Source organism: Apostichopus japonicus, chromosome 19 (assembly GCF_037975245.1).
Source record: "Apostichopus japonicus isolate 1M-3 chromosome 19, ASM3797524v1, whole genome shotgun sequence".
Lineage (NCBI taxonomy): Eukaryota > Metazoa > Echinodermata > Holothuroidea > Aspidochirotida > Stichopodidae > Apostichopus > Apostichopus japonicus.
Genome location: NC_092579.1, coordinates 29,756,160 through 29,783,776, shown reverse-complemented (window position 1 = coordinate 29,783,776; position 27,617 = coordinate 29,756,160). Strand labels below are relative to the sequence as shown.

At 34.1% G+C, this 27,617-nt stretch overlaps 2 protein-coding genes across 2 annotated transcripts in view; both read left to right on the top strand.

Annotated features, from left to right (window-relative positions):
• LOC139960073 (VPS35 endosomal protein-sorting factor-like) overlaps positions 1-27,617 on the top strand; it is a 192,502-nt gene that overhangs the window by 61,889 nt on the left and 102,996 nt on the right. The gene's annotated exons all lie outside the window — the stretch shown is intronic.
• On the top strand, positions 18,186-26,307 carry LOC139960026 (uncharacterized). Its single transcript, XM_071958037.1, has 2 exons — positions 18,186-21,445; positions 21,665-26,307. Exon 2 carries the CDS (start codon positions 24,476-24,478, stop codon positions 25,589-25,591), a length of 1,116 nt encoding a protein of 371 aa, XP_071814138.1. The 5' UTR covers positions 18,186-21,445; positions 21,665-24,475; the 3' UTR covers positions 25,592-26,307.

Below are 27,617 nucleotides of genomic sequence, written 5' to 3'. Positions count from 1 at the left end.
TGGACAAGACTTGTTTATGAAACTTATGAATATCTAAAAAAGAGTTGTCTGTTGTTAATGAAATATCCATTTACATTATGAGTGCAGTAGCAACAAAAGTTATAAATAATTACTGAACATTTTTCTGTCAAACAAAAGAAATATTAGGCATAAGGCATAATGACAGTTTTGATACCCCATATTTGTCACTTTCATTCCAGAAGAGATTTTAAATGAGTGGGCAGACCTGGTTTGAGGATGAAGCTACGAATGGGTGGGGGAGAGGGTGGGTGAGGTTACAGAATCAGATAATTTGAATGCATCATATTTCATATTATTTACTAGGATATTCAGTGTTAAACTATACCAAAGTAGCTATTATCATCTCACAGCATCACTTTGAATAAAGAAAGAGATTATTGTATAATTTTGACAAAGAAATTCACATTTTGTGTGTTAAATTAAAACATTCTGAGACATTGTTCATATTTGCAAAGAATCGTTGCAAAGGGAAGAAAAAGTCTCCTAATTCATCTCTTTTTGCTGTAATTTTTGTTAATATTTGATACTTCATTCCCATTATTTGTTTCTCAGATTATTCAAATTGTATTTCAAATTTGAAAGTACGGCTACAAGATTCCCCCCAAAAAATTTGATTTGTACTAAGTTCTTTATGAAAAAGAATCCGGACTACAAAGCTTAAGAATACAATACATAGCTGACTTATGACCTTTGTTTAGAGTAGAAAAAATTGGAGCATTAGGTTGATAATTTGTAATACTATTTTATAAATGTTTTGCAAACTGATGACATATGTGACTAATTCTGAGGAAATGCCAAGAACTGCTTGCTTGGTCCATGTAGTAGTTACAATATTTTATCTTGTTTCTGTTCTCTGTGAGAGAGATGCTATATATAGGAATGAATAAGTTATAATGTTTCAGTTGTAATCATACGTACCACAGAGTTTTCATGCTTCTTCATATATACACAATATTAATGATTATATTCTTTTTGATTCCTTTGCTGAAAGCAAAAAGAATCATTGCGGTCCTGATGCTGTGTGTGTGTGTGTTTGTATGTGACACTTTGGCTTGTAAACATAAAAACTCAATATTCAGGATTTTGGATGGACTTCAATCTTCGTATGTGAATGCACCATATTGAATTCTCGGTTGCTATTGTTTTTGGGTGGGATCAATGGTCACACTAGAGGTCAACCTGTGAAAAGTTCTAAACACCATATTACTCTATACTGTATTAAAAAGTTGGATGGACTTCAAACTTGGCATGTACATGCAACGTACTTATTTCTCGGATGCTATTGTTTTTGGCTGGGATTAAAGCTCATACTCGGTCACCAGAGGTCAAACTGTGGAAACATTTTAAATTCGATATCTCAAGAAGGGAAGCTTGATGAATCTTATGCTTGGCGTGTTGATGTCCCATAGATGATCCCTATTGAAATTTGATGTAGGTTAAATGTCATTGGCAGTCAACATTTGAGTCAAAATTTCACAATCTTGTAAACACAATAACTCAAGCAGAACATCTTTCTTGAACTTTTTACTTAGTATGTAGATCTAGCTTGGTAAGTGCAAGAACTACATTGAAATTGGTAGAGGTCAAAGGTGAAATGAGGTCAACAGGTGAAAAAGTCTGAAAACCTTTTATACAAGACAACTCCAAATTTAAAACTTTAATTAACCTATGAATTCTCCCATGCTATGATTTTCTTTTTGTGAACATAGTTTGATGAAATTCAGTTCAGTTTTGTCAAGGGGCTCTGTAAGTCTCCAACAAAACATACAATTCATCCTCTGAGCTTCAATAGGTTATGTTAAATGGGGGGGGGGGGGCAAAATCGGCTCAAGGGGTCAACAGGTTATCTCAACTGGTCTCAAAATTGGCCCTTTTCTCTATGATATATAATAAATTAGTTTTGCTTTTGCAGTTAAGTGAACCTCTTACTTATTAATAACAATTATTAAAAGGATGGTTGCAAGGTTGCACAGCTGATTTGCTAACTCAAAATTAGTAAAGCAAAATGTCCCCATAGTCATGCTTCTATGTGTCTGTACTTCACATAGGAAGACACTTCTTTCTTGATTATGAAACATTTTGGAATAAATTTCTATATTATAAAATCCTTACCGGTTGATGCCCACAAGGGATTGATACAAATAAGAGCTGGAAATCTCTGAACTTTTCTGGTTCTCACTTAAAAATTCTTGGACATATTTAACTAATTTTCTCTATTTTAGTCAGATAGTTATGTGGAATGTTTGAGCAAATTGTATCGGCAAGGAATCACAAAAGCTTACTGGCTTTCTGGTTCATTTGCTAAGTTATAATATTTCATCACAATGCTGAAATTCATGCCTCACTTTACAACAGAGGGCAGTATTACACTTTGTGTTAATTATACATGTCACCAATAGCTTAGATTTTGATGATCAAAATTTGTGATACTGCCCTCTCCTTAATATCTATTTATAGCCATGTCATTGCTATCATGCTTGTATTTCATGAAAACCTCTAAGACAAACAAGGCAGAAACATTGTTGTTTCTGCTTTGGCCAAATTTATGTTTCATTAATGACATAGTGGAAGCAATATAGATGATTTACTAAGATAACTAACATCAAGCAATATAAAACCTTGTAAATTCTTCCCTAAAGACAACTGCATGGTATATATGTAAAGATTATCAATCCCATGTGATCTGCAATTTTTTTCTTTACAAACATCTATTAACATCTCTTTCACAAGGATAACTTACGATTTACATGTTCTAGTTCTTTGTATTTTATTAGATATGTCATCATTTTTGCAAAACACAATCAATAATTAGTCAAATATTAAGAATACAAGTTATCAACCTCAACTATTTCCCTAGATTAATTTCACCAAAACAAAGAACTTCCAAGCTATAGGAAGATATGTATTGCATTAAAGGATTCTTAAAATTTTGTTGCCCAGGCTTCTGAACTGGAAATAGGAAAGTTTGGAAATGTTGTGCCCTAAGTGCTTTTTAAGTTTAAACTGAAAATTGAATAATTAAGCTAAATTAATGAGTAATTGGATCAAAGATCAAATTGGATCAGATATCAATCATATATACCCAAATAATGACAATGGTTAAGAGATCTGTCAATGATTCCATTCAGTATTGCTTTACATATTATATAGTTGCATGATTTTTCTTTATTCATATTTCTGATTTCTAAGTTAGCTTAAATTTAACGGATGATGATCTGTGTTCTTTATTCAAATTTGATGTTGTGAGATGCAAACAGCTACTTTGATAAAAGGAGCACAGAGTTTATTTTTGTAAATCATTGGAAATAGGAGATTTAGAGAACATGATTCTGTTGACCCTTTCCACCCCCATTCTCCCCACACACCCCCGCACTCTCCACATCTCCTTTCTGTCCTGGTCTCTGTCACTCATGAAAATCTCTTTGGAAAGATAGTCACAGAAAGAAAGAATGGAAACAGTCAATGCCATATGTAAATATTTAACAGTCGTTTTGTTTGGTATGCAAAGTAAGTTATTGCTTCAAGCATTATGTTGGATTATGCTGGATCTTGAATCAGTGTTATTGCATATTGTACTGTAGATAAGAGACTTTCACTTGTAGACAGTGGTGATATTCATAATATCCTTTTCAAGTCTTTATCTACACTGAATATGAAAAAATATGAAACTGAAATTAGTAGGTTTCAAAGTGGAAGTAATAAAGGCAACTAGTTTCAATTACTCTATTATCAGCATTGTCATGAATATTCATTCACTGTGCCATTGTTGTCTTTGGTTTTTGAGGGAAGAAACGTGAAGAGTGAAGTTCATACTTGGTCGTATTCATTACCTTGTGATTGTTTTATCAGACAGTAGATATAGTGTGTGTATGTTTTCATCTAAAGTGATGAAGATGTCCTTCGTATTTGTTCAAATTATAATTAATATTTCTTGAAGTCATAGTGAATATGGAGTTCCTTTGGAAGAGAGAAAACTTTTTGTTTTATTGCTTTTTGTTGATTTTTAATTTTGCTGGACTTATTGCTGCAAATGGATCACACACTCATTGCTACTGGAATGAACCAGGTGACATTAATTGCTCAATGTGTGACATGTGTAACGGAACCATCTTGGATTGTAGCTATAAGGGATTAGAACAGGCGACTGTTAATGGAGGATATTCCATCATTGGTTTGAATCTTTCTCATAACAACTTGTCAAGAACTCCAAATATCTATGGGAGTCTGGTAATAGAATGGATTGACTTGTCACATAATCTGATCAAGTTCTTGATTCCAGATAATATTGAAAGACTGAGTAGTCATACCTTGAAGGTGATAGACTTAAGCAACAATAGACTTCTTATAATGAAAACAGAAATTCTCAGTAACTTTTTGCCAAATCTTTCTATTTTCAATCTGTCAAACAATCTGTTGGTAACCAGCTCTATTGAGCTCTCTGACTGGAAGAGCTTACCTCATCTTAAATTGCTGGATCTACGGAACAACAACGGTAATGCAAGTATGAATTTATTTACCTGTGACCTTGCAGAAGGAGGTGGAATTATTCTCCTAAATTCACTAAACTGCTGTCTTCCTTGTATTGAGGCCTTTCTCCAAATTCATTGTGAATTTGATCATCTTTTTGTTGAATGTCTTGGTGGAGACACTATTGAGAGAAACTGTAGCTGGGAAGATGTGAATAGACCAATGTTAGGATGTAACAGGAGTGTGTCTACCACTAATGCTTCACCGATGACTGCCTCAACAGAACACATGCCAAGTACCGTAACGTTACAAGTACTTTATTTCTCTCTGGCTGGAAGCTTTCTGACGCTATTCCTGTTGATCTTCACTGTTTGGAAATGTTATCGAAGGAGCCAAAGATCTAATCGGTATGACAAATGGCTTTCTGTGTATACACCTCATGGGCATACAGTCTATCCATCCTTGACAAAAATTGTCCTTGATTCATCCGACTTCACTGTAAGGAAGCCTCCTGCCAGTTTGACAAAACCTCCCGAGAGAAGGTCTGGTCTCGCTTCCAGGGCAAAGTCTCACGAGATTCTAAGTCAACATAGTAAGAAAAAGAACAGAATCATGATCAGGAAACAAATAACAAGCTTACCTGTTCCTGAACGTGAAGATCCAACCCCAAAAAGAATTCTTAGTTGGATTTAAGAAGATTGTTGTTTGAAAACACTAATAACTTCAATCACATGGGCGACAGAGGATTAAAATAAGTATTACTTTATAGGGACTTTATGAAATCATTTTCAAATTTTGCTACTTCTATTTAATGCACTTTGTGCTAACATCATTATAGTAATTGTTATAAATATTAGTACTTCACGTTAAAGTTACATCTTTTTGTGGGATTCAAACAGTTATGTTTCAATTTTTATACAAAAAAAAAATAGGTTGCATAAAATTTGACTAATGCAAGAAATTTTCATTCCAACACACCACACGATAACACCTCTGTAGCACTTGTTAGGAATATTCTTGAAAATAGATTCTTTACTTATTGAAGCCAGGAATATATATTATCTCTGATCTCCAGAGCTGTACAGATGTCTAAGTTTATACCTAATCCAATTTTTCATTATGAAGAGCGTGTTACCCTGAATAGGGCTGATAGCAGAGAAATGACTGGAAAGAAAGGAAATTATATTCCGCAAGTTATTTTAAGATGTATTAAAAACGGTATACAAATATGAGATTTATTACCCCTATGAAATTGTCTACGTTTGTGTTTGTCTCCTGTTGTTCGCCTCCCCACCCCCATCCCTCCCTGCCCCCACCCTTGCTACCACAGTCACAGGTGATTACGTTAGAACTGGGATCTTCATGTGATCTTATATTAACTCTTTAATGCAAATGAAAAGTCTGAAGATTAATAGATCAAACTATATTGCAGATGTTGGAAAAGATTCTGGTGTTTGAATGTATAATGTTTGTTAAATATGTCTGTTCATAAAACTTTGTTTGGTTTAAGTCTTATGATAATGGTTAAGTTTTAATCTAATCTATGTTGTTTTATAAATGAATGTTCAGTCTTATTTCTGTTCAGTCTTATTGTATATGTTTAGTCTTATGTCTGTTTTTAGTCTTGTCAAATCTTTTGTTTATAAATGTCTTGTCAGTCTTATTATATCTGTTAAGTCTTATTATTTTATATCTGTTAGGTCTTATCATTTCAGTTAAGCCTTATTAGGTGTGTTTAGTCTTTAGTTAGAAATGTATGTTCAGTGTTGTTCACTCTAACTTTTATAAAAAATAATAAAAAATAAAAAAAGTATTATTTCTGTTAAGTCTCATTTTATATATTCAGTATTATTATGTCTGTTTTAGTCTTATCAAATCTATGTTGTTTTATAAAGTCTTGTGAGTCTTATTATGTCTCTTAAGTCTTATTGTGTCTGTTTAGTCTTATCATTTCAGTTAAGTCTTATAATGTCTGATTAGTCTTATTAAATCTATCGTGTTTAATGAATGTATGTTTAGTCTTATTTCTGTTCAGTCTTATCTATGTTAATTCATATTGCTTACTATTTTAATTTCTATTTTTTGTGTGTCTTATTACCTTCTTTTTGATCATTGTAATGTATTTTGTTCATAGTCATATATATGTATATCTCTCTAGTAAAATTACTATATGTTTATTATAATATTATTGTTGTCTACATTATAATAAATTTAATTAGTATCATTGTTACAATTCTTATGTACTCTTAACTTCTTTATCACATGTGTATATTGGTGTTATTTTGATACTTGTAAATTCCATTACGCAACTTGAAAACTGAATGTTAGTTTTTTTAACACTAAGTTAAGTAATTATGCTAATTACATGATAAGTTAGCTGTTCATAAAGGTTTTGATAATAATTATATGTCAACATTTTTTTTCATTAGGAATTTGCAAGAAATTTGTTCTTCCTTGTTGAAACACACATTGGTTATTGTCATTAATTTAAAGCAAATATTGTTATTTTGGAAAATATTTAAAAAAAAATGTTGTAACACAATCTACTCAAAATGCCAATCTCATTAACTAATTAGAAGAAAGTGAAAGGTCTTTGTGACCATTTGAGGACTTCATGCTACATTTGCAATAAGAATCAATGCAACTTTATCCTGTAACTAGATATCTGCAACATGGAAATGGAACTCAAGCTGAACCATTTTACTTTTAAATGACTTAATAGTGCAAGATAGTGCAAGCGACCGTCGTGGTGATAATATATTTTATGTTCTTTGAAATTCTCATTCTTTTCTATGGTAATCGTTTGTAGAAATGATCACTCATTCTATAATTTTCTTTACCACATCTGCGATATAAAATGTTGGTTTTGTACATATTGTAGCCAATGTGTATATGTAGTAAGTAGGGCAGGATCTACACAGAATTGCTCAATGAAATTTCTGTTGATAAGGAAGGACAGTTTGTTGAACCAATAACGCACACACAATATTATGGGATATGTTGCGCTAACTGTAAGACCGGTATTAAGGTGGTACTTATTGTAATTACTTTCAGCTGTTCATGTATAATATTTAATAATTATAAATAGTAATTTCCACTTCAGTGTCAAAATCAATTATGTTTCTTTGACCCTAACAAAGTTTTTACATGGTTTTAATGGACTTTGTCAGATTCTATTTTTCGAATTGTTCCTGAGCACATGTATGCTGCAGATATTACAAAGTGTACTGTAGATGTAGTCTTGATTGCTGTCCTTACCTTAGTAATTTTATTTAAGAATATTATTCAATTTGTACTACGCTAAGTTTCCCCCAAACCTAGCAGGATCAAACTGGACCTGAAATGTTGTTTTGTTTGTTTTGATATATGTGGCCAGATGGCTAAGTTCATCTCAGGCTATTTAACTAGTATTTGAGTTAGTATATAAAGCAATCATAAAAAGGACAGTAACCACCCTATGCCGTAAAACTTAGATATAAATGTTTATTCCTCAAGGCTAAATCAAGATATGGAAAAGAAATATCCCACTATTTTATGCAATTTAAAGATTTGATTGTGGAAGTGGTTGCAATCTCCCTGTCTGAACTATAAACTTAATTTGAGTTAATTAACCCTTTGTATATTAAAGATTCTTCTGTCTTTATAGCTGAATAATTTATCATTTACAATAGATGTCATTGTATAAACAAAGTTATTTCCCTTTGTCATAGTACATAAAAGGGAGACTTCGAGAAGGGGTCCCAGTCTGTGACATAATTGTGCCATGTCCTGACCTGGCTCTCCATGGCCGGTCTATATGAACCTTTATGTATATCAACCAAATATCAAAACTGGCAACATATCATACTTATCTATGGAAATCGACATCTGCAACCAATAAGCCTGTTCGGAGATGCAACTTATGCATGTGCGAAACTATGTGCTTGATCTCCGCTTTTGGTCATTTGTGCATAAAATGTGTGTTGTTGCGAGCATACTGTGGTAAAAATGAACGAGATTAATCCTAGAATTTCGGGGGAAATTGTTAAGATAATGGACATATTTCTGATTGTGGTAGGCCAGAAATTTAAGTAATAATATTGCCCTACATCAGAAAATATGTAATTTTGGGTTAAACCTCAGGGCTAAAGATGTCTGTGGTGATAATGATACTGCATATGCGGTATGAACGCTAAGATTATTAAGTATGTAATTTGACGCATTGTGTTTATGCAAATGTATAGAAAATTAGCACCAATGAATTATACATGGGAAATATCGTCGTAGCCTGTCATATTATCATTACTAAAATCTGTTAATACGATAAAAAATCATATCTTCAAAATTTGTTTTGTATGTGAATGATCATGAGATAACGGATTTGAATCAATTTTTGACTTGAAATACTTTCACCTTTACAACCAGTGCATATCATATTCATGTACTATGCATACCATAGGTTCTGTACCAATTTTGCTAATTCTGTGTCTGTTGCTGTTTGTAATGTTGGGACAAGCTGAGGCAATCTCTTCACAGGGAAAACAAGTGCAACAAGTTCTTCTTTTCTTTAATTTTTTGATAATTTTAAGTCCTCCCTCCCTTAGAAAGACCTTCAAAGCCTTAACCGTCCATAGCTTAATATCATGATGGATATTTCATCCTCCATTGCGAAAATATTAGAAATACTTCAATACAAATATGATCGATATTTGGAGTTACAATGCTATAGTGTATGCATATGTGTAAACAAGCTGTGGAGTTATGCTACTATTCACAGTCGACCCTTTGACCTGTTACGTAATCATTAGCTGCTGGTACCTCCAAACTGGCTTATAAGTACAAAGCATCATGTGTACTTAACTAACATGATAAAGATACTTACAATGCAAAAATCTGTAACCCAAAGTAGGAAACATTGTTGACAGAATCAGTAATATATTAATATATTTTGGAACCAAATTCAAATCTAAAGGTGTATGTTTGCAAACATTGCACTGTGTGCCTAAAATAATATTTGGTGTTTAACACATGTGAAAGAGTGAGAAAATGTTTAGTAAACCTGTTTGTGGCAAACCTGAGACAATCCAGTTCAATAGAAAGATTTGACTTGTAAAATTTTGTCCAATATGTGATGTCCTGGAATCAGTGGGATTCTAGAGGAGTATTTTCATTGTTTTTCTTGTTCATACTTTGGTTAATATATTTGAAACATTCCTTGCTTGTTTTTGTTCATAAAAATTGTCTAAGTTAAAATCAGTTTTAGGCAATTATACTATAGAAAATTTTATATTTGGTAACATATTTACAATAATTGCACAAATGGATAATGAATAAACAAAAAGGGAAACAAAAATGCAATTAAGATTACGATCATCATTGGTCTTTATGATAGAGATCCTTGCAGGGGGTTTGAGCCGGGGGGGATGCGGTCCTCCCACTTTTTTCCAAAAAAACAAATGTACCTACGTACTGGCAAATAAGATGTGCCCCTTTGATGATAGAAGAACTGTCTGTTGGACATTTTAAGCCTTTGTTAATTTTAATATTTTATTTGAAGTTATTTATTTTTAGTCTGTATATGCTATTTTAAAATGGCAACCCATATCTTTTTGTAGAACGGTTAACAATAAACAATCTCAATAAATAGTATTGATAGCATACTAACACATATATATTAAATTGATATAGCTGGTTTGTATCACTTTAGAGCATAACGAATGATGGATGTGGAATGAGAAAGTGCCCCTCTGATGTTGTGTTCCCCCCCCCCACTGGTGTGGAGACTTGAGCAAGTCTAAATATGACTTCATTGAATTGAGTATCATTCACATTGTTGCATTTTTTATTCTCGTAAATTGTAAATGTTTATATTCTGTAATGTGATTTTTTGTGGGTGTGTTATCTAACACTACTGAAGCTCTTTAATAGCATAGCCATGATGACACTGGATTTAGTGTTCCCAGTGTAGTGTATTAAACATGGAAAGTAACAAGGATCCAAATCTTTGTCCTCCTCCGGCCCCCTCCCCACCCCCCTCCCAACCCATCCCACCCCACCAAACATACAAACATCATTATTCATATCTGTTTCACTAATATTTATATAGCTGTTATTTGTGGATGGCTTATGCAATATGCTATCATCTCCTAGCTAGCAGCATTTTGAGCGAGTATGTTCTTTGAGCACATTTCCTATTTAGGAGTGAAATCTTGTTGCTATGCACACATGATTAAACAATAACAAAAAAAGGAAAGAGGGGCAAAACTGATTTCCAGCCTACTTGGTAATTCCTGTTTCATTTTCAACAATTTCACTGTTAAAAATTAACCTTAAATGACTGAGACTTTACTCGTTATTGACAAATCATGTGAATTAAGTTGGAAGTAAATCCTTTGCGTGTCCTTTTAGTTTCAAGAGATGCTTATCTTTTCCTGACTTTTTGCTAGCTCGTCATAATGGCATTTCACCCATTAAATTTCGACAAAGAAACAATAAAGAGGCATGTGACGTCTTTATTGTTCACTTCCCACTCTTGCAACCTCACCAGCAATTATATAGTACCATCAAGTATTGATGCAATGGAATCGGGATGTCACATCCTGCTGAGTGATGAACACTATGCTGGTCTCAGTGAAGTATATACATATATATATATATATATGGTTAGATTTGATGACCTCCATGTCACATTCTTACTCGTTTACTGAAAATATGTATAGCTATTATTATATATAATAAATATATTATAATATATATATATATATCTATCTATATCTATATATATAAATATATATATATGTATATATATATAAATGACAACATAATGACAAGGAAAATCCAGAACAGTGAAAAAAACTTGCAGCCTCAACCGGGATTCGAACCCGGGCCTCCCCCTTTGGACACCCTAACTAACTAGGCCATGGACGCTGATTGCATGTCCGTAAGGAAGGTCGTAATTTGACTGTAGGCGTTTGACACCTGTATCGAACAATACTAGTTCTGTTTTCGGTGACATATTTTGCCTTACTCTAGAGATGAAACATGATGCTAACCAACTCGAAAATCATTTGTGATTCCTAAAGCCAGATCTCGAAAGAGATGTACGTTAAACAGACTTAATTTTAAACGACAAAGGCAAAGGCAAATGAATATAAATATATATATATATATATATATATATATATATATATATATATATATATATATATATAAGAATTTAATTTGTAGCCAGTGGTATGACAGATATGTAGTAAATCAATAAAGAATAACACACCAGAAAAACTCCACTTTCCGACCGGTTTCGTCCTTTTGGGACTCATCAGGGGAAAATAGGAATCGAACCCCGGATTTTCGTGTCACGAACCTAAGTCCGTACCACTCGACCACAGTGATTCTACTGGTGTGTTAAAGCGTATAAATTTATAGCAATCCGGTCACTAAGCAGCATGCATATACTTGTCCACTTCTTGTAATTGCGTGTTAAGCAAGCTTGTATTTGGCGGAAAGTATTTTTAGTGCAAATGTGAAATACATGTGAAATTACATCTGGATCATCACCATTGAAATATTAGTAATTTTGGGTTTTGCTTCATAGCTGAGAGAGATATACATATGCAATGATAGCTATGTGAAAGTTCAAGTTTCTATATTTTCTTTGGCCTGTCAACTAACTATTCTTAAATGTCAATCATAGTTTGCTTTGTAATCAAAATTCATTGTCCTAAAGAATTTGCAAAACTTAGGTTCTCTTAATTTCGTGTCAAGAAATGAACTCTAGTTTCAGTCGCTCTATGAAACTAACCCGTTTTTTGAATGAGTTTCTCCACTCTTCCCACGGTACTTGTAGAGTTTGAAGTAAGGAGCCAAATACAGAAGGTGTTTTGTTGTATTTCTAAAGATACTGAAAGGAAAAGCACAAAATAAATGTGAGGGCAGTAGTTGTCTTTGTTTCATTCAGTCTAGGATGAAAGAATGCAAAGTATAAGAAAGGAAGGACAATACATTCATTGTTTGAGCCATTCTATTGTCACTGGGACATTGTAGACAGGATTGCAAAGATCTTAAAGCAGCTGTTTGCTCGGTTTCATAAGATTTATTCTGTAAGCAGCAGAATTGTAGTACTCAAGTTGTTACTCTGGTACTCAAGTTGTTACTCTGGTACTCGAGTGCGTCTTTCTGTAGCCAAACTTTTACTAGTTTTACACAAATGTAATAACTGTCATTTTGTATTCATGACCTTCAGTACTAGTTTGTTCCTGTGTAACTCACACACACTTCACAACAGTATTTGTATCATTATATGAACAGAATCAATCAACAGTTATATAACAATGTAATTAAACTATATATATTGTAACTTATACAATGTAGCACATGTTGTAATATTTAACGATGTTGTATATCATCGATTACCATTGCTGTTATACTGCAGACATCAACAGTCATATCAGTGGACATGTGTATTACAGTTATTTAGTGTTATTGTTGATTTTAGGTATTCAGTGTTGTGTGGTTTCGTAAGACGTGAATTAGCTAGCTGAATCATGGCTTAATTCTTCATTGTTTTATTTAAATTTAAAACAAAAACAAGTGATGATCTTGTATGATAGCTCATTTCGGTTCATAATAATAACAATAATACCAGCACAGTTGTCTCAGAGACAATGCTCTGTTTAGAATGTAATCCATGAATTAATGTTCACTCTTAATTTATCAGTGAATGGCCAAGAGTTGTTTAACTTTCATATTATTCAAAAGTTATTTCCAAAGTACAGTTTTTTTTTACTTCAAACTGTTAGAAAGTTTAGAGTATTCAACAACAAAACAATCGTGTATAATCTGTACTAATTTTATGACCTAGTGCTGTAGAGTTGACTTTGGTTTACGGAGATTTTGTCGGAGCCATTGACACAAACAAATGCGACTTTAAACTATCATTCTCTGCAATGATAACATATATTTAACTTTCTGGCATTTGTTCTGCAATTATACAATTTTCAATACTTAGTTCGCCCAGATAAGTTTAACTTGTTTACTGTCTCCCACACATACAATAGTTACAGAGTTTGAAATAGATGAATAATCCATGGATATACTGGGCTGGTGTGCAACATCGTAACACATTGTTTATTTGATATTGAATCCACTGTACAGTGAAAAGTTTGTTGGTTTCGTTAGAGTACTTGAAATGACCATACTAATGTCATCTGATGACATTACCCAACCTGCAGTGAACATTTAATCTCCTTCAACATGCTATGGCATGCAGATCTCATGCATGCATGCCAATTAATTTCTCCAATTGTTTTACTTTCACATTGATTCAAACTTTACCTTCAAAAGTTTAGAATATTGGAAGTAGAAATAGAGGTAGAAGTAGATGCTTAGGATATTAGACTCCAAAATATTAGAAGTATTTAGAGCATTCAAAATATAAGAAGAAAATTATGAATGATCGATACTGACTTCTATGAACGAGTGCTATAGAGTTAACTTTGGTTTACGGACATTTTGTTTGAGCCATTGACACAAAAGATGAGAGCCTTAAATCTATTATTTTCTGCAATGATAACATATTTTACTTTCTGGCATTTGTTCAGCAGTTTAACGATCTTCAATACTTAATTAGCCCAGATAAGTTTGACCTGTTTTACTACTGTATCCCACACACACAATAAGTCAGTATGTTTAGTGTAGTGAGAGTGATGTGATGTATGTCTTCAAAGGCATTGTTATAAATTGGAAGTATATAAAAGCAATTTTCTACATAAAGTGATAAAGTCAATGACATCTATAGTCATTAAGTCCAATGGTTTATAAATACAGAATACTTTCAAATACCATTGTTTTAGGTCAGTGACGTCACAGTGCACTTTAATTCCATTGACTGACGGAGTCACGGTTATATAATGACGTAATTAATATACAATGTAGCACACCTTGTAATATTAACAAAATTGTTTATCATCAATTTATAATACCACTGCTATGTTTTATTTAGAGTAAAAACAGTAGGTAATGTATTTGTACGACAGCTCAGTTTGGTCTCCAAAATAATAACAATAATACCAATATTTGTCTCACAGATAATTTTTGAGAACGTAAATGGATGGATTAATGTTCACTGACTACTGATCAGTGAAACCAGTCAAAGTTTAATCAATTGTTAAATTATTTTATCACTATTTAGGATACTAATATCAAGTGGTAACCATGGTGTTTCAGTTGCCTTTAATCATCTGTTATTCTTATTTGGTTACGATGCGGAAGCCTCAATCACCTTTGCAATCGTGCCGGCAGCTTTGTGCGTGAGTGCGTGCGTGCGTGCATGTTTGTGTGTATGTGACGCCCAGCTTGTAAAAACGATTTCTCAAGAAGCACAAGTTGAGTCCATGTCATGCGTGGTAGGTAGATGCCCCATGATGTGTAGATGAGCCCTATTGTTTGTGGTTCCCATCTCATGCATATTGGTGAGTGGGTGGGACTTAATGTAAAATTCTTCATTCTTATAATGGCAATATGTCTGATAATCAATTCATTCTCATTATTATTCATGAATGGGTGTGGCTAGAGTGTCATCACAGTGAAAAGTTTAGAAACATGATACCTCGAGACCAACAAGTTGAATCAATGTCATACTAGGTACAACAGGTAGATGCCACATGATGTGCAGATGTACCCTAAGATTTGTGGTTCCCAACATGAATATTAATGAGTGGGCTGGGCTTAACATAAAATTTTTAAAATGTCAATATCTCTTCAACAGTATTTAGTTGATTTTAGTATGCTTTAACTATAGTTATACAACAAATGCATATGCATATTCATATGGTAGAAGGATAGTTGATGCTCTTGCTCAATAAGCAGAATGAGTACTTCATCTCTATATAGTATCATATTTTACAGCAATGAATATGTAGATATATGCAAAGTATACCTAGTATGATGTTGAATATTTGTGAGATTTCCCAGAGTAGTTTGTAAGGATTTTTTTTAAAATTTTGTACTGCATATTAAGTATCTTAAACTACTGATTAGTGGAATTTAGTGAAAATGTGTTAGTGCATTGCAACTGGCCACTTTTTCACTAGTACGAAGCAGTCGCATTCGTAATGCAACACTGAGATTGTCAGGAGCTCTGTTCCTTTGAATGTTATAATGGAAAATCATTTTAGATTTCAGAAAAACATTCCTTGGTAAATCAAGATGCGTTTCAAATTTTGTAAAAACCCACATTTGGTGGAGAGCTATATATTCCAGGGTCTGTCATTGCTAGTTGTTTTTAAAAGAAATTACTTAATAATATAATATTCAAAGAAAAATTCCCACCAATTAACTGGACTTGCATCATAATCATAATCATTTTCTGGAATATTTCCTAGTTCAAAGCCAAGTGGAAGGGTTTTGGTCCCATCTTGGAGTGTCACGTCACATCACATGCTCATCTCTGAAATGTGAATTGCTCTCTAAAGTCACCATGTGTAAGGCAGAAAAATAGAGGGAGATATTGCATGTCAATGATGAAAGCAAAAGCCTTTTTATTGTTCAGTGAAAGTAATAAACGAAGTAAATGAGTGTTATTGAAAATCTTCCTTTACAATTCTGGTACATTATTATTGGTAGGTTAAACACAAATGAATCTTGAACAATTCTATTCCTTGAATTGCTTTAATATAAGATCAAGCTTTGTTTCTGAATTGTGTTGTTGTAACTATGGTACTTCAGTTGGGAGATGAGATGATATCAGTAATAAACCATTCCCAAATTGATGTTTTACTTTCTAGAAATTTTATGAAATTTATGTCCTGTGTGATGTAATCTTAAATGGTGTATTATTCGGTATATTACTGGTTTATTATAATAGGACAAGTGTACTTCCCATGCATGGTTTAGTAATCCGTATATTAATGGTTTATTATTATATGACAAGTGTACTTCCCATGTGGCAGACAAAATAGAGGGGGCTATTGTGAAATGTGGGTATATTGATTGTTGCTTGATAGTCTGTTATGTATTAGTTCTTCAAATAGGATGTTAATGGAAATATGGACTGATATAAATTATACCGATAGATGACTTCGTTGTTGACTGTAGTCAATGGAGATGAAGTTGTGGTACTACCACTGAGTTCAGGGTAGAAGTGGGAAATATATGCTATGGTCCTCAGAAATTCATATTACATTAGCCATTAAAAGCATTTATCGAACACTTAACAGTTTGCAACTGACATTTCAAAATAAAACTGACGGTAAAGTTAGACTTAGTGTCCTGACCAACATCTCAGTTAAAAAGCAACAATTATCCCCTAAATAAAGGTATCGTATATATTATTGATTTATTAATGGTTTGTACTGCCCTGTGTTGGTTAATAGATAGAATTGTTGGGTGGGTACAACAGGCTTGGCGATGTCACAAAGGATAGAGGATGAACTTAGGTTTATCAACGTCTGGTAGTTCAGACAAGAAGTCATGAAATCTAGGTTAAGAAGCCGTCATGCCGCCAAAGTTCTTTGATAAGTTTGAAAGAGCAAGAGTGAAATAATGAAGCAACTTGAAGTCGGTTGCTCAATAAAGTAAGCAGCAGAATGATTTGCTGACTTCTGCAGACGTCTGAAGTAGATTTTATAGTACCGCCCTCCAAATGCTCTCTTATGTGTTGGTTGTTCAGATAAATGGGAATTAAAGGGATGCAGTGTGAGGCTTTAAAGTGTGAGCAGTGTGAGCATTAAACCTGCGGATTTATTCTCTCTCAGTAAGACTCGACTGCAGCAGTAGCCAAGTTCAATAAAATGTCCAAGACAAACTCAGCTTAACATGATGATTAAAATACAGTCATTGTCTCCCACCTTGAACTATAAATTTACAAGAGATTTGCATATCCTTTTATTCTCATTAATTCTTAACTTTACACATAATCATTTTCTGGAATATTTTCTAGTAAGCTATGGATGAAGGGTTATGATCGCATCTTGGAGTGTCACATGCTTATCACTGAAATGTGAATTGCTCTCTAAAGTCACCAACGTGTGTAGCCCACAGATAGACCATGCACCTTGGAAATGACACCTCCAAGGAATGTTGTACTGTACCTCTGTTTTTGCTGCCACAATAGTACACATATTGACATTGTACAGTTTGTCAAACACAAAACATCTATTGAAACATGATGGATTTCAAATTTTACATCAGTATACTGTAGTGAATATTCAGTTTGAATGATGTAGTTAAAGGCAATAGTTCATTACTACCTGTTGGTAAAAACGACTTAGGTGGTGGAGATAATAATATTAATGGTTTAATAAACAGGAAAATCAATAGGGAATAAGTACTGATATATGCAGAAATGAAATGCTTATTGTCATCTTTTTTGCACATTTTGCTTCACATTTACCAAATTCTGGTAGTTGTGTAAATATCATGCTTTTGATACAGCTCTTTTCAGTTGATATTGAGAAATTACAATAGAATAATCAATACTGAAACCCCTGAAATATGTTGCCCATTTATAATTTTTGATGAAACCAGTTAAGTATTTCAAATTAATATTATCAAGTTAAATATTGATTTTATTTAATGCTTTATACTCTGCTTTTGAATGTATCATACATATATATATATATATATATATATATATATATATATATATATATATATTTATTGTATGTACAGTTGAGGTGATTAAGGTGTCACTGTCAGGTTTATATCTGAATATGAATTACTTTAACTTTAAATAGTACTATTGTATGGTTACAGCTATTTGATAAAACAAAGCAGTTATCTTTCTTCTCTTTCAAGGAATCTTGAACTTGTATGTTATAGCTATCACATGAGGGGGCTGACCAATTGTAACATCGCCCACGTAGCTGCTTTATTTTACCCGGTCTCTTTAACTCAAATTGCCTGAAATGATACTAAAAGTTTGTGATAGTTTTTATTTGTATTCTGCTGTCTCATAAAAGGAAAGTAATTGTTTTCTCTGTTTTCTATGCAGATGAGTGGCCTTTTGATTGGTTCCAACCTACTGCATGATTTTGCATTATATTCATAATCAAAATTGCTTTTCGATCGTCAAAGTACCCTTGCATAATTACAAGTGTTTAAAACAAAGTTCCATATATGCTTTCACTTTATATTTTTACGACACAGTGTAACCTTCAACACAACCTTCTGCTATAATCACAGACATACTACATGTCTATCCGTTGGCAAGAACATAACTGGCATGGAGCAGGTGTAATGTTATACTTACTAACCTGTTACTTTTTGGTCTAAATTATCAATTTGTCTATTGCCGCACATACATCTGGCTCTAGCATCACACCACAAGATGTCTTTTCAAGTGATCTTTGCTGGATCAGTCATAGTTCTGCTTTGCGGACATTTAGTGTGTTGCTCTTCAAAGGATTGTGATGATTGCTCATGTCAAGTTCATGACAGTGGCATGGAAATTTATTTGACAAATCAAAGTTGTGAGGATCTCAGTTGTCTCTCGAAGTGCAATATCACCAATATGGGCTCTGTAAAGACACTCAATTTGTCTCACAATCGATTCCGCTTTCTTCAGAAATCAGACTTCAGTGGATTCACCAGCCTGGAAGTTCTCGACCTCAGTCACAATAGGCTGTTGACACTTCCCGATGATCCATTTACATCCTTGAGACACCTCAGGGAGGTTTACCTTCAGCATAATCAACTCGGGAAGCTTGATCTGAAAATGTTTCATGACCTCCAGAACTTGAGTCTCATCGACCTGGAACAGAACAGTGACATATTCGTTGCAAGTTCTTCTTCTTCTTCTGATGACGGTGGTTGCATCAATGGCACTGTTTCTGTCAAAGTAGATAAAGACCTCAATGGTGTTTTTTGTGATGAACCATCCACCGCAAGACCTCCGACCGCACTGTTGGCATCTTCCTCTGACGGCTCCAGTCCTACATCTGCCTCTGATGGCTCCAGGTCTACATCTTCCTCTGATGGCTCCAGTACCACATCTTCCTCTGAAGACACCAGTCATACTTCTCTATCCGTTGATGTCAACAAGGAATCTGCATCTTATACATCAGGCTCTGAGTTTGTTTCACATGTTGCAATTACTGCACAGAATTTCTATAGATGTGTAATCCTTGGATCCACTGGGCTGGTGTGCAACATCATAACAGTTTGGTTATTGTTCCGAATGCGCTATACCGTGAAATGTTCCTTGGTTCGGGTCGGGTAGGTTGAAAAGACCATACTAATCTCAACTGATGATATTACACTAACCGGCATCAACCATTTGATCTCCTTCAGCGTGCAGGGACATGCAGTCATCTTTTGTGAATATGGAATGGACTCTGAGTTCTCGAAAAAACTTTACGTATTGAAATTCACAAGTATGAGTATTAGTTTAATTACTTCTGTGAATATCAAAGTATTAAACTTGTGTGATTACTTACAGTAGAGTAAAGACACATAATAATTGCTACTTTCATGCACCTTCTTTTGTGGATCGTTGCAGCGAATAGATCCGATTTATCATTCTTTGGCACGACGACATGCTTTAATATCCAAATATGTCTATAATAACCAGTGGAAGTTTATTAGCAGACACTATCTTACTGTTAAAGAACAGTCAAGTTACATGTCAGAAATGGATCCATGAACATGGAACACACAAACTGTGTAACTATATTCACACTTTTCATAATTACTGAATAGTTCTTCTCTTTCCATTACTGTAACCGGGCAAATTCATCCAATCATCTGAGTTTACCAAATTTATATTCTGATAACCAAAGTCAGCTTGGTCGAGGACAACTATTTGTATACATCAAATTTGGATTGCATTGTAATTTATAATACCCCCAAAATATGTCAAAATAGAAATTTGTTTTATCCTCCATCACTGTGGAGATACTGATATTAAATAGTTATAGGCCTATGCTCCCAAAGGGGGATTTTTACAAGTTTTTCAGAAAACAAAAACATAAGACCTTGATTTTTGCAGGAAAACCACAAAATAATAAATTCTATGTCCTGCTGTATTTGTTCTCTCAAATCATAAATGTTTCTTTGTATAATTAATGGATGAAGGAAGAACTGGATTTGGTGACTTGTTCCTCAGGAATTTTGTGGGTCTCCATATCCATGCCAGAAATTTTTGAATGATCATCTTTGAGTAAAACATTCCTAACTTTATCGGAACTTATAACCATAATTAAGAAGAAGTAGTGGGAAAGAAATTGGTATAGTCTATTCAACGTAAAGAATTTTTTTTTGGACCTGTACATATTATATTTCATTACTTGTTCTTTTGATTGCGAGTGACTTGCATAGAGCAGTTACTTCTTGTTTCTGATTTGTCCTCCATTTTTGGCACTCTATTATTAATATACAACTGTTTGTCCCTGAAATGTGTATACTTGCATTTCCGCTCTGCTTTTTGTGTCAATTGTGTCAATTGACACTGATGGCTCACGCAGTTGAACCTTACCGAGTTGGTTGTAAACTTAGAACCTCATAAAACCAAGTTATAAAATTTGAAACCAAAATCTTTGGTTATCAATAAGTTGGTCGTATAGTCTCAAGTACAAGCCGTGTAAACTTGGCTTTCCGCATTTCACCTGATAAAGTTATAAACCAAAAACTTTTGTTATATATAAGTTGGTGTCCTGGTGTCATTTACAAGCCATGTATACTGGCTTTTTGCATTTCATCTGACAAACTTTTAATCCTCAAACTTTGGTTATAAATAAGTTGATTTTATCCCATCACATTTACATGTCGTCTATACAGCATTTCATCTGTAAATTTTCTACTCTTGTCATCATTCCTTATAAATAGAGTTTATCGTTTGGTTTTGAATCACACAAACATTTGTATATAGTCAATCCTTGCTGGTATTGGTGTAGGATGGGTAAAAAGATGATGCCTGGAGTGTATCAAGTATTATCAAGGAAACAGGCCTGGAGTGTATCAAGTATTTGAAAGCAAAGTAAATGTCTTAAGTGTATCAAGTATTTGAATCAAATTAAATGTCTTGAGTGTATCAAGTATTTTGAAAGCAAGGTAAATGCCTGGAGTGTATCAAGTATTGTAAAGAAAAATAAGGCCTGGAGTGTATCAAGTATTTGTAGGCAAAGTAAATTCCTGTAGTGTGTCAAGTATTTGAAAGCAAGGTAAATGCATGTAGTGTATCAAGTATTGTAAAGCAAAATAGGCCTGTAGTGTATCAAGTTTTTGAAAGCAAAGTAAATGCCGGGAGTATATCAAGTATTATAATTAAAGCAAAGTAAACTGGAGTGTATAAAGTATTTGAAAGCAAAGTAAACAATCACTTTCGATAAGAGTTGGTCACCTGAACTACGTAAAACACTTAATTGATCATTGAACTGTCCACATTATATGGTATATCTTAAAGTACTTTAAAGATTATCTTTAATTGGCAGATGCACAACCAACACTCAACATTAAAGCACTAGTATACATGTAACATGCACAAGCACCTTATGGCTCACTTTGATGTCATATATTTTGCTGGGAAATATACACTATGAAACCATTGCAACCTTCTCAACAGAGAGCTATTTTGTTTATTCCATGATAAAGCCTCATAGATTCCAGGTTTTCTTTGATATCAACAACCATAATTTGTTGAAGTTTCCTGTTGAATACAACAAAATGTAAGGAAAACATGTACAGGGAGGCTATGATACGAGGCTATGCCGTGACATTAATCAAAGATCTAACCCTTTTTCATAAGCCCATCCTATCAGAGGAATGAAATAATGAACGTTTATTAGTTAAATAACACTGCTCACAATGTTGTCTAAAGTTGGGGCTGCTTTACGAGAAACAGTTGTTGTAACAGCAATGCTTGAGCTATTAGCCAAATGATTATTACAACAAACAGTAGATATAGTCCATGCCTGAAAGTGTGCTGCAACATACGGATTGTGAAGAGGAGTGTTGGTCTATTAAGCAGTTATTCAAAGGAGGAGAAGTATAAAGATAACTTCTAAATGACCTTATATAGTTGGACATGATCCAGTCCCGTTAATTGCAAGACTGTTTGATCATCACCAGGGTTACTTGGGACAAATTATGTCTGATCATGCAAGGCATCATTCAAAGCCATATATGACTAGAATCATGTTACATTAATGGTGACAGAAGAAGGCTCATTATACCACATCATTCCAATCTCAAGTTCACTCTCTGTCACATGACACCCTGAGTCTGATTGTGATAAGAGTCATGTGACATTCTCTGAGAATTATATGCACATCAGTTGACAGGCTCATATTCTGTCAAATATCCATCATTGTCGAAGCTGTATTCAGTCATATTAATATACATGTACAGTCCCTTTAAGATTCATACTCAACCACATTGATGTACATTTACTGTTAGATTCATTTCCGTGACATTGACATTTATTGTTAGATTCATACTCAGTGACATTGACATTTATCGTTAGATTCATACTCAGTGACATTGACATTTATCGTTAGATTCATACTCAGTGACATTGACATTTATCGTTAGATTCATACTCATTGACATTGACATTTATTGTTAGATTCATACTCAGTGACATTGAAGTTATTGTTAGATTCATACTCAGTGACATTGTCATTCACTGTTAATTAGATTCATACTCATTGACATTTACTGTTAGATTGATACTCATTAACATTTGCTGTTAGACTCATACCCAGTGACATTGACATTTACTGTTATAATAATACTCAGTGACATTGCCATTGACTGTTTAATTCATACTTATTGACATTTACTGTTAGATTCACATTCAGTGACACCAACATTCACAGTTAGATTCATACTCAGTGACATCAACATTCACAGTTAGATTCATACTCATTAACATTTACTGTTAGACTCATACCCAGTGACATTGACATTTACTGTTATATTCATACTCAGTAACATTGACATTTACTGTTAGATTCACATTCAGTGACATCGACATTCACAGTTAGATTCATACTCAGTGACATTTACTGTTAGACTTGTACTCAGTGACAGTTACATTTACTGTTAGATTCATACTCATTAACATTGACTATTAGACTCATACTCAGTAACATTGACATTTACTGTAAGATTCATACTCATATTTTCATTGACATTTACTGTAAGATTCATACTCCCACACATGCTCTGTGTCATAGAATCATACTTAGTCACATGTCAGCTGGTTGTCTGCTATAAGAAATAACAATAAACAGATGTTAATACGTTGTTACTTATGTCACTAATATGGAATAAATTCTCAAAGTTTTCCAAATTTGTTGAAGAAACACAGACAACCTTGTTTATGCCTAAAGCACATTGAATTGCCTGTAGTATGTTTTAATAAAATAAGCTACAGTAATTGGGGTTTCATGATTGTACTGAGTTAGTAATTAGTTTCTATTTGCAATTTGTTCTTTGTTTGTATCAAATTATTCAAGCTAATCACATCTGCACCATTTTGATTGTGATGTGACTAGAGAACACATTTCATGGAATTCTTTTGCAAAATATATCAAAGGTCTCATGAGTATACTTGCAACCCAGCCCCTTTTAGATTTTCTGCCTTTGTTGTCATGGTGATAGTGTCAATATTCATTGTTGCCTTTGTATACCCACAGAAAAGAGTAGTTATATATAAAGACTCTATGGCGTGAGATAATTTGAAGTCCCTGGTGGGTGGCATGAAAAGGACTGTGAAAGAGAATCCTTAATTATATTATATAAAAGTACTTTCACTTATGATCTTACTACTTCAAGTGGGGAATCAAAAACATACTGAACTGTGTGGGATACTTGAATGTTAGTACTTACAATCACTTTTAATAACATATTTTAATAGTGCTAATGTAGTTTGATGCATGCAGAAACTATCACTTGTGCTTGACTCGTCATTTGTCAGAAATGTGTTCTGCACTGTCACCGTTGATGACCATTTAACTCATACATCGTAAATTGAAGACCTAGAAATATCCGCCCACAAATCGTGAAAATCATGGGAGTTTATAATCATATCTTTCGGCTCATCCAGTGTTCTGTCTACTTGCTTGGTTTAGTAGACATAAGGATAGTTGGTTCTTCATTGGGAGGAAACCTTCGTCCAGGGTCTTGCTCAAGCAGCTGTGAGTTGGTACCTCAACCATCGGACGACTGTGGCGCTAACCGGATCGACCTGGCGGGTTATAACATACGTTACATGCCACGGTTTCCCAACACCAGTGACGTGACAGATCTGAATCTGTCGCGAAACAGTCTGAGATCCGTTCCTCGCAACAGCCTGACTAATCTGACCGGACTGACCATCCTCGATCTGAGTCATAACCAGATCCTTCTCATACACGAAGAAGCCTTTGGTGAGAACACAAGCCTCAAACAAATCTTTCTGCAGAATAACAGCTTGGCCTTCATTTTCATGTCCATTTTTGATCAATTCTTACCAGATTTGGTGCTGGTTGATCTCCATGACAACAAGGATTTGTGCTTACTCTGTAATGATCAAACGCCGGGATGTACACAAAACTGTAACCTGCTTGGGATTTTGAAATTCAACGAAGAACTGACAGAAAATTGCAAGTACAAGGCACAATGCAAAAATCATTATTTCTTCAAAGTCAAGCATTGTCAAGGACAGCCTGAAACCCCAAGTTGTTATTTGACAACTGAAATGCCAACAACATCAACAACACATGAGGCAACAACATACCGTGGCAGGGTGACTGAATGGACCAGCAAGGGGGTTGCAGTATCTAGAATCAGTACCGTTCAACCAAGTAGCACCATACAGTCTACTGGTGGAGAGGAAGTGTATGATGTAACTGAGGGATCAACAATGCTGTATCTCACTTCACGGACAGAGGAACTTTCTACAGCAGGCAGTCCTATTGCTGACAAACACCAATTGCAGAATAACGAGTCAATGGATAAGGCTACAGCTAGCAAATCAATAACTGTCACCGTGGTGATCCCTGCTGCCAGTGGATACCTTAACCTTATCTGCTGGAGTTTGGGTTGCACTGGAATTATCTTCAATATCCTAACATTGATTATCGCTCCCTTTTTCTTTTGGAAGGTGAAAGTTTCGTTTCAAGTGACGAAACTCACTGAATATTAAACAGGATTTGTGGTGTACGATTATGAAAGGAAAAAAAACAAATATTGAAAACTGAACAGCACCATGTTGAGGAACTCCAATTGACTTGACTTGCTCCAACATACTTACAAAACCTCTTCCAGGAGTATACGCCACATCGTTGCCTCTGATCCAGTTCGAAATCTTTACTGCATGGTTGCCCCTTCTGTGTTCACAAAGTCACATTTCACGTCTCCTCTGCTATCCTCTGGAATGGTCTTCCATTCGGAATTAAAGAAGCTCAGTTTTGTAACCAGGTTCAAAACGCTTTTAAAGACTCACCTTTTCTTACTTTTATAGTTTTCCGTCCTTTCAGCGCATAGAGACTTTAGAATATATTTGCCCCTTATAAGAACTGTGTATTATTATTATTAAGAAACGTCTGTACATATTCTTTCTTTTCAATCTTAGGAGGTATTTCATAGGTTTCTTTAACCTTCTCTGTTGTGGAATGTTTGCGAGTATATGTTTTATAAACAGGCCGCTCTTGTGCTTCCGACAAAGGACTGCACTTAGCATCATCAGAATATTTTAAAGTTAAAGTACCTTTATGTTGGCAAAGAAATATCTAGGCATTTTTGCAATTAATACACATCATGCATGGATCATGGAGATATCAACTTTACATAACTTATAATATTTTCTTGACAAAATCATATTTTTTGGGTAGAACTTGTAAATTCCTACTGCTTTTACCTCCCCTCTTTGGTATCCTTACAGAAGGTACATGTGCCTTGAAAATTTTCTTGTGTTGAAGATTTTTGTGGTTCAAAATGCTTCTCTAATGCCAAAATTATGCGGTAGTTTCAGAATGCAGTATACAGGATTGAAATATATTGTTTCAAGGAAATTCAATTGTTTAAGGGAAATCCTTATAGGACAGAAAAAGGTCTACCAATGGCAGCTATTTTTATCTTGTGTTAACATTATGAAATGTAGACAAAATATTTTATTAAACAAGGTCATGCTTCTGTGTGTTTTGTAGAACAAAGTAGCACAAAATGAAAATGTCCAATGTCCTTTTGCACTCTTCCTTTGTACATTAAAGGCATTGAAGACTCGCCCCAAACCGTGTGCGGCCATCTGAAAAAGTTAACTCTCTGTTGCTTGCAAGTGATGTTTTGTTTGCGTCACTACAAAATGCAGACAGTAATGAACGTGATACCTTGTTATCTTTAGCTGGACCTGAGATGTCCATCGCTGTATCGTTTATTTACTGTGCTGTGGGTATTGACCGCAGCTGTATGTACTGACTGTACACTAGTGTCTAATTACCGACGGTAGCAAGCTGTGTGTGTATTTTCTGGAATCGATGGTGGTGTTTAACACTTCTGTTACACCTCATTCAAAACTAGGTCAAATAACCAGCATTAGATGTTTATTTTTGTGCGAGTCTTCACACCCTTTAACCAGTACAATTCCATCTGGCTTACGTACTTCATGTACTCTCTCATCTCCTGTTTGATTTCCTTGTACAGGTACAGAGCAAATTAAATCTTGTTGAGATTGGTTTGCTAACAATATCAGTAGAGATTGGTTTGCTAACAATATCAGTAGATATTCAATATAATATTAGTGTGTATTATCAGTATATATAATATAATATCAGTAGAGGGTTATTCCATCATAAATTATAAATGAATGTAATTCAGTAACAAATAAGTTTAAAAGAAGTTATGGAAAGCTAGACTGCACTGCATGTCACAGATATAATTTGTAGGCCTTTGATCTTACTTTTGTAAGTGAAAGCAGACATTGGTTAATTTGAAAGTCTTCCTTTGTTCATTACAATTGTAAAGATTATGTAAACGATAGAAAGTCATTTATAACCTATTATTCCACATGAGCAGTAACTTAGTTGTGTGTCAATCAACTTATTGATGCTCATTTCCATGAAAAATAGCCTGAATTTTATTGAGCAGAAGTTTTAATGCCTTTCATACTTGCGGTTTTCATTTCTTCTAGCTTTTGTTACATTAGTTATGTTTTTCTTGTGAAATGAAAGTAT

Excerpts from the sequence above, each read along its gene's own strand:
- LOC139960026 (XM_071958037.1), top strand. The coding sequence starts at position 24,476 with ATGGGAGTTTATAATCATATCTTTCGGCTCATCCAGTGTTCTGTCTAC.